Raw genomic sequence first — 13,295 nt, forward strand, 5'->3', positions numbered from 1 at the left:
CATGTGAACTTAATACCTGACAATAATGCGTAAAAGCAATGCACAACACTGTTCTACCATAGGCTATGGGTTAAAATAGCTTGCATCATATTCAGCACGAAATCCGGTGATATACTCTGATCGTCCAGTAGGCTGTAGCAGAATTGTGCACTGGGACTTGTAGTCTTTGATAGTGATTACGCTCAAAATAACTTATATTGAACGATAATTCATAGGTTGGGGTGTATTACATTTTATTGACTTAAACTTAGTAAATAATAACTTCTGCTTGCAATGGTAGTTGCCTCAAATTATGTAGGCCTATATAGTACACGTATTCAGTTGTAGGCCTATATATCTACTTTTATTTTTACAATAGGCTTAAACATGTAAAGATATGCTATAAAAAAAAACATGCATCCTATGAGAAATAATTTAGGAAGCACACTTGTTATCGTGGAGTGTAATGAGGTGTAATACAATCTCTGTAATTATCTACAAGCCAAAGGCATGTGGGCCCCGCGGTGCCTTCCATGGGTGAACAAGATTAGGCACATCTGGAAAGAACTTCCTGAAGAAGAAAAAAAAAGTTGTAAAGTTGAGTGGGTGAAGGAGGTTCTGTCTGTAGCATTTCTTCAAGACCATGCGCAGAGACCGGTGGATACTGAAGCGGTGAGAATAATTGTGGCACTTTCTCCCGGTAAATTAATGTATTTTATGACACGTTGTTAAATGAAGAGTTTTGCTTAGATAATGTGCGTTGTTGTGCATAGCCTGCATTGTTCTAAAGCTAGAAGAGGAGACACACCCCTTTTTTATGAACGTAATATTCATACATATTTTAAAAAATCATTATCATAATCTATGTGTGATGCATTGAGAAGATTGCTATAGGTTAATCTGATCATTTTTTTATTTCATTTGTGCAATTGTTACATAAACCAATGTAATGCTACTGTATTTCCTTGGTTGGATATCCCCTATGTAGTTGCACATAATGAAAAAAAAAACGTTGGGGATAAAAAAAAACCCATATGCTTTCCATGTAAAAGGTGTGCATCATGGCAGCAACTACGCTACTTATTAGACTACTTGATGTTCCATTGTCATAGTTGAGGTAGCCTGTGTGGTTATGAAGCCAGATTGTGGTTGTATGGTTGTCTTTATGTGGTGGTAGAGGAGGCTGAGTGTAAAATAACAGTTGGCACTGACTTCTTTGACACCTTGAATGATGGTTCACTTTTGTGAAGAATCCTTGCATTTCATTTACCAGAACAGACAGTAAAATATTTGTTTAATGAGGATTCCCTAGTTTATCTATATGTTTTAAATCTCCCATAGGCTACTAAAAACAAGGTCATCTTGTAAACCCCTGATTAAGCCATATCTATGGCTATCCATCTCTGTACATTTAATTATTATTGAGATTAGTTTGGATTAATTTAGAGAATGTTGTCCCAAAGAGCATTCAAATGTGTGTAGAGAACATTGAAAAGAGTCTGGAACCCCTAAAAACAAATGAACACAATCCAAAACTCTGTCACATTTTTTATGTTATTGTTGTAGAAGAGAATAACATTGTGATGTATGAGAGGAAATTGAACATGAGCGCAAAACACTTCACCTAATGAGTATTTTACAAGAACTAAGAAACATTACCAAGTCGTTTATACTGGCTCAGTCTTGGATAGTAACGCTTTCTACAGAGGAGAACTTGCCCAGAAAATCGCAGACACCCTGGTAGATTAATCAGGTCTGTCTGCAGCATATGTGAAAAGTCTGAACCAATACAGATACCATTATTGCCATCTTACAACAATGGAGTGGCAGTATTTTCTCTGAAAATGGACAGAATAGAACAGGATGATGATCTCACAGCAGAACTAGTTTTTGTTGGTTTATCCAGCTCCAAACAGAACACAGCTTGTCATGTCACTTTTATAGATTGTTTATAGAGTAGTTTACATCTCAACTCTCTACTGTTTACTTACACATTGCATCCTAAAGAGACAGAGAGGGTGAGAGAGACGGAGAAACTGTGTCGAGAGAGTTAGAATTTAAGCAAAAGAAATCGAGGGATAGAAATATAGCCTCTTGGGAGAGACAGACGAGAGAGTTAGAAAAATGCCCCTAGGAAGGAAGCACCAAGAGGGTTTTCAAAACCAGATCCACATGCGTGCAGTCACCAGACCCTTAGTCTGCTATGTATGTCACAGAGAGAAACAGTACAGGATGTACTGCATACTACACTAGATATAACTGTATTAGCCAACACCTTGGGCTACGGTATACATTTACCATACTGATAAAGTAATATAGAGAGTGACCAGTTATAAAAGTCATGACATGCAATTATCATGTCTGTTCAGTTCTGCAGTTGCGGTGTGTGGATTATCATACTGTGTAGGCTATGTGATCCTCATGGCATAAACATGATAACGTTGCAGGATCTTTACTTCCATCAGCAAATGTTTCAGTGGAAACAGACTAGGGTGCAGGTAGCCTAGTGATTAGAGCATTGAGACAGTAAATGAAAGGTTGCTAGTTTGAATCCCTGAGCCGACAAGGTGAAAAATCGGTCGTTGAGCAAGGCACTTAACCCTAATTGCGCCAGGGGCGCTGGACAATGGTGACCCTGGCCGTGACCCTACTCTCCGAGGGTGTCTCATGGGGAGTTGGGATATGCAAAAAACACATCTCCAATTCACTCATGCGTATAATACACACTTTTACATGTGTGAAATAGGACAAATATAAGGACCCACCAAATGATTTTATATTATAAACCAGTTTTGTTTGTTATTTTTACTGCTGCTCTTTAATTATTTGTTACTTTTATTTCGTATTATTTTACATTTCTCTTTTTTTAGTATTTTTGTTATTTTTTGTATTTGTTAATTTATTGTTTTTTTCTTTTTTTTGTGTTTTTTGTGTGTATTTTTTTTGGTATTCTTTCTTAAAACTGCATTGTTGGTTAAGGGCTTGTAAGTAAGCATTTCACTGTAAGGTCTACACCTGTTGTATTCGGCGCATGTGACAAATACAATTTGATTTGAGTTGCTCAACATTTGTTTTTATTTACTGTACCCCCAATCACATTTCACTCTGCCCAAAGTACTCCATCTTGTGCCCCCTCATCTGCAACCAATCATTAGGTCTATGTTCTTATGACTCTTCCTAAGTACCTCCTGTGGATAGGCGAGGTACCCTGAGGGGTACTGGTAAACAACTCAGGCTCAGGTGAAGCCCAATATTAAACTATTAATGTTGATTTGGAGGTGTGTTTGCCAGATTGTTTATTGTGTCAGATGGGTTTTCCTGTATTTAATAGCTGTTGTGAGGACTGTGTCTCTCAGAGGACTACCAGATCCTGTTTGGGAGCACATCTGGGGCATGCTCTGGGAAGGGTTTATGTCTGTGAAGACACCCTTCTGGATCCTCAACTGAGTGCTAATGCCAAGGAATATGGCACTCCCCCGCTTACTCTTTGTCTTAGTGTCTGTCTGTCTGCCTCTGAATCTCACTGCTCTCTGCTTCTCTCTGTCTTTTCAGATGTGGCTGGAAGAAACATGATCAATGGCTCTTTTGAGGAAAAGTGAGTGACCACAGGACTTTGTAATTGCCCTTGCCCATACACGTTTTTACATCATTACTTTTTCATATACACTACCAGTCAAAAGTTTGGACACATCTACGCATTCAAGGGTTTTTCTTTATTTTTACTATTTTCTACATTGTAGAATAATAGTGAAGACATCAAAACTATGAAATAACATATATGGAATCATGTAGTAACCCAAAAAGTGTTAAACAAACCAAAATATATTTTATATTTGAGATTCTTCAAATAGCCACCCTTTGTCTTGATGACAGTTTTGCACACTCTTGGCATTCTCTCAACCAGCTTCATGAGGTAGTCACCTGGAATGCATTTCAATTAACAGGTGTGCCTTCTTAAAAGTTAATTTGTGGAATTTCTTTCCTTCTTAATGTGTTTGAGCCAATCAGTTGTGTTGTGACAAGGTAGGGGGGTATACAGAAGATAGCCCATCTCAACATCAACTGTTCAGAGGGGACTGTGTGAATCAGGTCTTCATGGTCGAATTGCTTTAAAGAAACCACTACTAAAAGGACACCAATAAGAAGAGACCTGCTTGGGCCAAGAAACACGAGCAATGGACATTAGACCGGTGGAAATGTGTCCTTTGGTCTTGAGTCCAAATTGGAGATTTTTGGTTCCAACCGCCGTGTCTTTGTGAGATGTGGTGTGGGTGAACGGTTGATCTCCGCATGTGTAGACACGGACACGAACGATCTGCTTGCGTGTTGATACACTGGTGGTTTGTTGTGGCCGAGTATTGGCGCTAAACCGTGTTCTGTAGCTCAGCTGGTAGAGCACGGCGCTTGTAACGCCAAGGTAGTGGGTTCGATCCCCGGGACCACCCATACATAAAAATGTATGCACGCATGACTGTAAGTCGCTTTGGATAAAAGCGTCTGCTAAATGGCATATTTATTTATTTATTTATTTTGTTGGAGTCCGGCATGCTAGCTGGCTGTGGCATCTTATGACTACAGTGGGGAAAAAAAGTATTTAGTCAGCCACCAATTGTGCAAGTTCTCCCACTTAAAAAGATGAGAGAGGCCTGTAATTTTCATCATAGGTACACGTCAACTATGACAGACAAAATCAGAAAAAAAAATCCAGAAAATCACATTGTAGGATTTTTAATGAATTTATTGGCAAATGATGGTGGAAAATAAGTATTTGGTCAATAACAAAAGTTTCTCAATACTTTGTTATATACCCTTTGTTGGCAATGACACAGGTCAAACGTTTTCTGTAAGTCTTCACAAGGTTTTCACACACTGTTGCTTGTATTTTGGCCCATTCCTCCATGCAGATCTCCTCTAGAGCAGTGATGTTTTGGGGCTGTCGCTGGGCAACACAGACTTTCAACTCCCTCCAAAGATTTTCTATGGGGTTGAGATCTGGAGACTGGCTAGGCCACTCCAGGACCTTGAAATGCTTCTTACGAAGCCACTCCTTCGTTGCCCGGGCGGTGTGTTTGGGATCATTGTCATGCTGAAAGACCCAGCCACGTTTCATCTTCAATGCCCTTGCTGATGGAAGGAGGTTTTCACTCAAAATCTCAAGATACATGGCCCCATTCATTCTTTCCTTTACACGGATCAGTCGTCCTGGTCCCTTTGCAGAAAAACTGCCCAAAAGCATGATGTTTCCACCCCCATGCTTCACAGTAGGTATGGTGTTCTTTGGATGCAACTCAGCATTCTTTGTCCTCCAAACACGACGAGTTGAGTTTTTACCAAAAAGTTATATTTTGGTTTCATCTGACCATATGACATTCTCCCAATCCTCTTCTGGATCATCCAAATGCACTTCAGACGGGCCTGGACATGTACTGGCTTAAGCAGGGGGACACGTCTCGCACTGCAGGATTTGAGTCCATGGCGGCGTAGTGTGTTACTGATGGTAGTCTTTGTTACTTTGGTCCCAGCTCTCTGCAGGTCATTCACTAGGTCCCCCCGTGTGGTTCTGGGATTTTTGCTCACCGTTCTTGTGATAATTTTGACCCCACGGGGTGAGATCTTGCGTGGAGCCCCAGATTGAGGGAGATTATCAGTGGTCTTGTATGTCTTCCATTTCCTAATAATTGCTCCCACAGTTGATTTCTTCAAACCAAGCTGCTTACCTATTGCAGATTCAGTCTTCCCAGCCTGGTGCAAGTCTACAATTTTGTTTCTGGTGTCCTTTGACAGCTCTTTGGTCTTGGCCATTGTGGAGTTTGGAGTTTGACTGTTTGAGGTTGTGGACAGGTGTCTTTTATACTGATAACAAGTTCAAACAGGTGCCATTAATACAGGTAACGAGTGGAGGACAGAGGAGCCTCTTAAAGAAGAAGTTACAGGTCTGTGAGAGCCAGAAATCTTGCTTGTTTGTAGGTGACCAAATAGTTATTTTCCACCATAATTTGCAAATAAATTCATTAAAAATCCTACAATGGGATTTTCTGGATTTTTTTTTCTCAATTTGTCTGTCATAGTTGATGTGTACCTATGATAAAAATTACAGGCCTCTCTCATCTTTTTAAGTGGGAGAACTTGCACAATTGGTGGCTGACTAAATACTTTTTTCCCCCACTGTAAGTGCCAGGACGATTTTCACGGAATAATACTGCACCTAGTTAGCTAGCTGAATAAACTAAGTTAGTCTATTCCTAGAAAACATTGAACCGCTGTAGTTTACAACAATTATAGTTTCTGAGGTGGAAGTTGGGAGAGTTATATTTGGGAGTTGTGGTGAGGGAGGCCCCGCTCTCTCCTTTCCCAGATGTTTAGTTCATTTCATTCCGATCTCCTCTGCATTATTGTAGCCATCTGCTGCAGCCTGTCAACTATGCCTCTGCCTATCCCTGTTCTCTCCTCTCTGCACAGGCTACACAAACGCCTCACACCGCGTAGCTGCTGCCTCTCTAACCTGGTGGTCCCTGCACGCACCACCCACGTGGAGTTCCAGGTCTCAGGCAGCCTCTGGAACTGCCGTTCTGCTGCCAACAAGGCAGAGTTCATCTCAGCCTATGCTACCCTCCAGTCCCTCGACTTCTTGGCGCTGACGGAAACATGGATTACCACTGAAAACACTGCTACTCCTACTGCTCTCTCCTCGTCTGACCATGTGTTCTCGCATACCCCGAGAGCATCTGGTCAGCGGGGTGGTGGCACAGGAATCCTCATCTCTCCCAAGTGGACATTCTCAATTTTTCCCCTGACCCATCTGTCTATCTCCTCATTTGAATTCCATGCTGTCACAGTCACTAGCCCATTTAAGCTTAATATCCTTGTCATCTATCGCCCTCTAGGTTCCCTTGGAGAGTTCATCAATGAGCTTGACGCCTTGATAAGTTCCTTTCCTGAGGATGGCTCACCCCTCACAGTTCTGGGGGATTTCAACCTCCCTACGTCTACATTTGACTCATTTCTCTCTGCCTCCTTATTTCCACTCCTCTCCTCTTTTGACCTCACCCTCTCACCGTCCCCCCCCTACTCACAAGGCAGGCAATACGCTTGACCTCATCTTTACTAGATGCTGTTCTTCTACTAATCTCACTGCAACTCCCCTCCATGTCTCCGACCACTACTTTGTATCCTTTTCTCTCTCGCTCTCCTCCAACACTACTCACTCTGCCCCTACACAGATGGTAATGCGCCGTCGCAACCTTCGCTCTCTCTCTCCCGCTACTCTCTCCTCTTCCATCCTATCATCTCTTCCCTCTGCTCAATCCTTCTCCCTCCAATCTCCTGATTCTGCCTCCTCAACCCTCCTCTCCTCCCTTTCTGCATCCTTTGACTCTCTATGTCCCCTATCCTCCCGGCCGGCTCGGCCCTCCCCTCCAGCTCCGTGGCTTGATGACTCATTGCGAGCTCACAGAACAGAGCTCCGGGCAGCTGAGCGGAAATGGAAGAAAACTAGACTCCCTGCGGACCTGGCATCTTTTCACTCCCTCCTCTCTACATTTTCTTCATATGTTTCTGCTGCTAAGGCCACTTTCTACCACTCTAAATTCCAAGCATCTGCCTCTAACCCTAGGAAGCTCTTTGCCACATTCTCCTCCCTGCTAAACCCCTACAACTATATATATATATATATATATATATATATATATATATATATATATATATATAAAAATTAAAAACATGGGGGATTGGAAGTGATGCAGACAATTACATTGATAGAAGATACAATCTATCTGCAATATTAAGCTGATCCATTCCCCCCGAAAAATAAAATAACATAAATAATAAAAAATAATAAAAAATAAAAACCCCTACAACTCATCCAGAATGCTGCAGCCCGTCTGGTGTTCAACCTTCCCAAGTTCTCTCACGTCACCCCGCTCCTCCGCACACTCCACTGGCTTCCAGTTGAAGCTCGCATCTGCTACAAGACCATGGTGCTTGCCTACGGAGCTGTGAGGGGAACGGCACCTCCGTACCTTCAGGCTCTGATCAGTCCCTACACCCAAACGAGGGCATTGCGTTCATCCACCTCTGGCCTGCTGGCTCCCCTACCTCTGCGGAAGCATAGTTCCCGCTCAGCCCAGTCAAAACTGTTCGCTGCTCTGGCACCCCAATGGTGGAACAAGCTCCCTCACGACGCCAGGACAGCGGAGTCACTCACCACCTTCCGGAGACATTTGAAACCCCACCTCTTTAAGGAATACCTGGGATAGGATAAAGTAATCCTTCTACCCCCCCGCTTACCCCAACCCAAACCCCAACCCAAAAACAAAAAAACAAAAAAAAGCATTGTAAAGTTGTGATCCCACTGGCTATAAGGTGAATGCACCTATTTGTAAGTCGCTCTGGATAAGAGCGTCTGCTAAATGACGTAAATGTAAATGTAAAATGTGTAGTTCCCATCGTAAAGCATGGAGGAGGAGGTGTTATGTTGTGGGGGTGCTTTGCTGGTGACACTGTCTGTGATTTATTTAGAATTCAAGGCACACTTAACCAGCATGGCTACCACAGCATTCTGCAGCGATACGCCATCCCATCTGGTTTGGGCTTAGTGGGACTATCATTTGTTTTTCAGCAGGACAATGACCCAACACACCTCAGGCTGTATAAGGGCTATTTGACCAAGAAGGAGAGTGATAGAGTGCTGCATCAGATGACCTGGCCTCCACAATCCCCACAACCTCAACCTAATTGAGATGGTTTGGGATGAGTCGGACGGCAGAGTGAAGGAAAAACAGCCAACAAGTGCTAAGCATAAGTGGGAACTCCTTCAAGACTGTTGGAAAAGCATTCCAGGTGAAGCTGGTTGAGAGAATGCCAAGAGTGTGCAAAGCTGTCATCAAGGCAAAGGGTGGCTATTTGAAGAATGTCAAATATAAAATATATTTTGATTTGTTTAACACTGTTTTGGTTACTACATGATTCCATATGTGTTATTTCATAGTGTTGATGTCTTGACTATTATTCTACAATGCAGAAAATAGTAAAAATAAAGAAAAACCCTGGAATGCGTAGGTGTGTCCAAACTTTTGACTGGTAGTGTATATTCAACGAGTAGTAAAAACATTGTTGCATGTAAATAATGGGTTTTGCTCCACTCTTATAAACATGGTGCCTGTAGCAGAGATCAGTGTAGCCATTTTAAAGCACAACCCCCCAGATTCCTCTGGAGTATACTTTGCCTCAGCTGAGTTGGAACGCTTCCAACACCTCCATAAATTATGTTTGAGACTCTCTGTGTGTGTGTGTGTGTGTGTGTGTGTGTGTTGCCAATCCCAAATGTTCCTGAACACTGATGAGGTAACCAGGAAAGGGAGCCCAGAAAAGAGTCCCATTTCATCATCTCAGTCCTCTGTTCTTCACATTCAATACATAATGCAACCATTCAAGGATTTTTAATCAGTGTCCACAACAGTTGTGCTTTGTTCTACACCCTTCTTTTATACAGTCTATGCTTTACTTAGAAAGTTAACAGATGTCTTTACTCAAACAACGCAAACTGTTGATTTTGGCACAGAGGGCAGCTGATAGCCGGGTTCTTTCAATTTTCCAGAAGTGAAGCAAGATTTTAATGAATATTTTGTTGTTATTGTTGAGGCAGACAGTTTTTAGGTCATCCAGGGGTGAATGTGTCAGAACAAGATTGATGCCACTCAGGTTGACTACAGCTGACACATGGTTGAGGTGTGTGGATAGGGAGAGAAGGGTAGGTGTAACTATTTTATTAGTTAGAATTAGTCGTGGCACCTGGAGGATGAGTCGTAAAAGATTAGAGGTTTTGATAGGGTACAGATGAGAGCCCTGTTTGAGTATCTCAAGGTACAGTAATATGTGATCTGGCATGATTGGATAAGAGGTGACAGTGTTATAGTGAAAACTGTGCTTAAGTTGAACTGGTCCAGTTTGCAAGGACTTCTGCTTCAGTTCCCTTGCATCTGACATTATTGCAATGACTCAAGTCTACTTCATTGAATGGTCCCTTTCTCTCTCTCTCTCTGCTGTGTCACAGTAAACCATATCCTGCTCATGTTGCTGGTTCTCATAGTGTGTCTACTCCTGCATAGTAAGCTGTTCAGAGGCCTGTCTCAGCCCAAACTCAAACTCACAGGTAATTCCCCCCAGCTTCTTTAACAGGTAAGAACAGGTCCCACTCTAAAGACACACTGACCTGAGAGCCAGGTGCAGGCCACGGCAAGAGAAAGAAACAGGACTAGAACCTGCCAAGAACAGTAATTGACACGAGGCTATGAATGCCTGTTTATTTAAAGAGAAGCATTTCCTTTGCCACTTATGGGGATAGCTTTTAGGGGGCAAATTACTTTGCAATTGAAATGTTAAAGCTTATGGAGTTCCTTGAATAGTTGTAATAGCTTTTAAAAATAGATGTGACTACTTGGCCAAGCCCAGACTGGTTGTACTTCCCTCACAGAAACCAGGAAGGACCCAGAGCGTGCGCCCAACGTTCCTGTGGAGAAGGCTGCGGAGGGAGAGGATGACATCCCAGTGGTCATCTGTGCTGCGGAGGAACGCATGGGCGGTGCCATGGCAACCATCAACAGCATCCATAGCAACACAGAGGCCATCGTGTTCTTCTATATTGTCACTCTTCGTGATGCCATCAAGCTGACAAGGTGTTTCACACTAATCCCTCCCCCTTCCATCACTGCTTGATTTGTAGCAATTTCAGTTCCTAGTTCCAACCCAGGATGTTTTCATTAATTGATTATCTGATAATTGTTTCAATTAAGGCCACAAAGGACAACTAAGAAATTACTTTTAAATGGAGTGAGTTGAACTGTCATTAGTATTCCTTTGTCTTCATGTGTGTCTTCATAGACAGTACATAGAGAAGACCAAGCTGAAGGGCATCAAGTATAAGATTCTGGAATTCAACCCCATGGTTCTGAAAGGGAAGGTGAAACCAGACTCCTCCCGACCAGATCTGCTGCACCCAGTGAGTACACACATACACCCACATAGGAACTAATTCTAACCTAACCACAGTCACGGTCCCTAAAGTCCCTGTTTTGGTTGTTTTGCAGCTCAACTTTGTACGCTTTTACTTGCCGCTCCTTGATATCAGCCACAAGAGGGTGATCTACTTAGACGACGATGTCATTGTGCAAGGTACAGAAATGTGACCTTATCTTTGTGCAATTCAGTCCAGTTTTATCTTGAGCTGTAGCTGCAATAAATGGGTGTCTGTATTTTCAGTATTTACATTCACTAATGACAGGTGACATCAAGGACCTGTACCATACCAAGCTGGAGAAAGGCCATGCTGCTGCCTTCGCCACAGACTGTGACCTGCCCTCCACCCACGAAATGGTGCGCAGTGTGGGCATGCAGGTCAGTGTCATTTTTTAGCCACAAGAGGGCATTGTGTGCCAAAATAAGAGCAGAGGTACTGTAGTATATGGTTATTGGAAGGTGTTGTCGTCAATCAAGAAGTCTGCTTAGGTTGGATCGTGTTCAAAGGCCTTTATTCAAACCACGAGGTTCCAGCGTAAGTACGGACACAATATCCGGAGAATCAGACCCCAAATAAATCTTGCTGCATTCTAACTCTTCGTCACCGCTCCCCCCTTTATATAGCCTTCCAAGAGTTGAATAGCTCCCTCTACTGTTCAATCCCCGTATCTTACCACCCACTTCCTGTTTGTCATAAGTGACGTCACGCTAAAACCTTCCCTCTGGATAACAATAATCAACCTTCCATTTCTTCATGAAAAACCTTTAACAAAGACATAATTTTAATATACTACAGTACCTCTACTACGATCAATCCCAGTAAAGGCCAATATATTGAACTTGAGTTTATCTTATGCCTAGCCAAGAAGATACTCACTAATTCTCTTCTGAAATAACAACCTGACGAGCTGTCTCATAGATCTCAATGCTGAGAAAATGTGATCAGTTTGTCTTTGATTCTGAATCCAAATCAAATTCCTTCCCTAATGATCTTATCTCCCAGACAACATACATGGGCTTCCTGGACTACAGGAAACAGGAAGTGAGGAACCTGGGGATCAACCCCAGCGACTGCTCATTCAACCCTGGGGTGTTTGTGGCCGACATTGGGGAGTGGAAGAAACAGAAGATCACCAAACAGCTGGAGAAATGGATGGAGGAGAACTTCAGGTGAGTAGAGAAGTATGTGTGGACCTGTGATCATATGTTTCCACATAACCACTAAACTGATCTGAGACCAGGTGAAACCAGAATAAATTAACCCTGCTGTCTATAATAATAATAATAATAATAATAATAATAATAATAAACAGATATTCCTATGAAAGATTATTATTACTTCTATTCAGTTCTACATTATTTCATTTGAATATCATGATTAGAGAAATTAAATACTCATTTTCTACTTGAATGCCCCCCCCCTCCTCCTCCTCTCTTCCCCCTTTTCCTCTCTAGGGAAAACATATACAGCAGTGCCATGGCAGGGGGCGTGGCGACTCCTCCGATGCTGATCGTGTTCCATGACAAATACACAATCATCGATCCTCTGTGGCACGTCCGACACTTGGGTAAGATCGCCTCACCTTGATGACATCATCACACACCTCGTACACAGCACAGAAGAGCCATGAATAGAGATAGAGGTGTATGGCTGTGGTACACAGGCCTGGGTGTCAATTTAGGATAGTCCTTCTAGAGGCTGATTTACTGTGTATTCTGTTTTCTTTTCCTATAGGCTGGAGCCCAGACACCCGCTACTCTGAGACCTTCCTCCAGGGGGCGCACCTGCTGCACTGGAACGGCCGCTTCAAGCCCTGGGACTACCCCTGTGTCCACCTGGACCTGTGGGAGAAGTGGTTCATCCCAGACCCCACCGGGAAATTCTTGTTGGTACGGCCCGAGGGTTAAATCTGAGAGATGTTGAACAGATGGTTGTGTAGGGTGATGTCTGGCATTTCAGACTGTGAATGCAGGCTGTGAACAGTAATTATTGTGGAGGCCTCTTTCTGATACTAAGTCCTATTGCTGTTTTAACATCTTTTGAGATGGTATTTCTTTGAGGGTTCCTATCAGAAACGGCTTCAAGAACTCCAAGCCAGACAAATACAGAAAATTGCTGTATCGAAAATGTATGTGGTCGTTATGAGATGAGTGAGCATAATTGTATTGATTGTTTTGACTTGAAACTCAACAATGTGATCTCTTTTAAAGCTTTTTTCTGAATAAAAAGCAGGAGATTTGACTGTGGAACGTCTGAAATGGCTGACTATTGGCTAATAAAGAACAGAAATGATGACAGGTAA

General features: G+C 42.6%; 1 protein-coding gene across 2 annotated transcripts; it reads left to right on the top strand.

Moving 5' to 3' along the window:
* Positions 1 to 555: 555 nt before the first annotated feature.
* LOC311140453 (glycosyltransferase 8 domain-containing protein 2-like) lies at positions 556 to 13,293 on the top strand. 2 transcript variants are annotated; one of them, XM_084175516.1, is made up of 10 exons: positions 556 to 651; positions 3,532 to 3,574; positions 10,031 to 10,129; positions 10,451 to 10,652; positions 10,858 to 10,975; positions 11,064 to 11,148; positions 11,258 to 11,370; positions 11,996 to 12,162; positions 12,448 to 12,560; positions 12,728 to 13,293. In XM_084175516.1, exons 2-10 carry the CDS (start codon positions 3,556 to 3,558, stop codon positions 12,898 to 12,900), a joined length of 1,089 nt encoding a protein of 362 aa, XP_084031642.1. In that variant the 5' UTR covers positions 556 to 651; positions 3,532 to 3,555; the 3' UTR covers positions 12,901 to 13,293. The 2 variants fall into 2 exon arrangements, with proteins under 2 accessions (XP_084031642.1, XP_084031643.1); XM_084175517.1 differs by having other exon boundaries at positions 598 to 679.
* Positions 13,294 to 13,295: the final 2 nt, after the last annotated feature.

This window comes from Coregonus lavaretus, assembly GCF_964263955.1.
Source record: "Coregonus lavaretus genome assembly, chromosome: 13".
In the NCBI taxonomy this organism is placed as follows: domain Eukaryota; kingdom Metazoa; phylum Chordata; class Actinopteri; order Salmoniformes; family Salmonidae; genus Coregonus; species Coregonus lavaretus.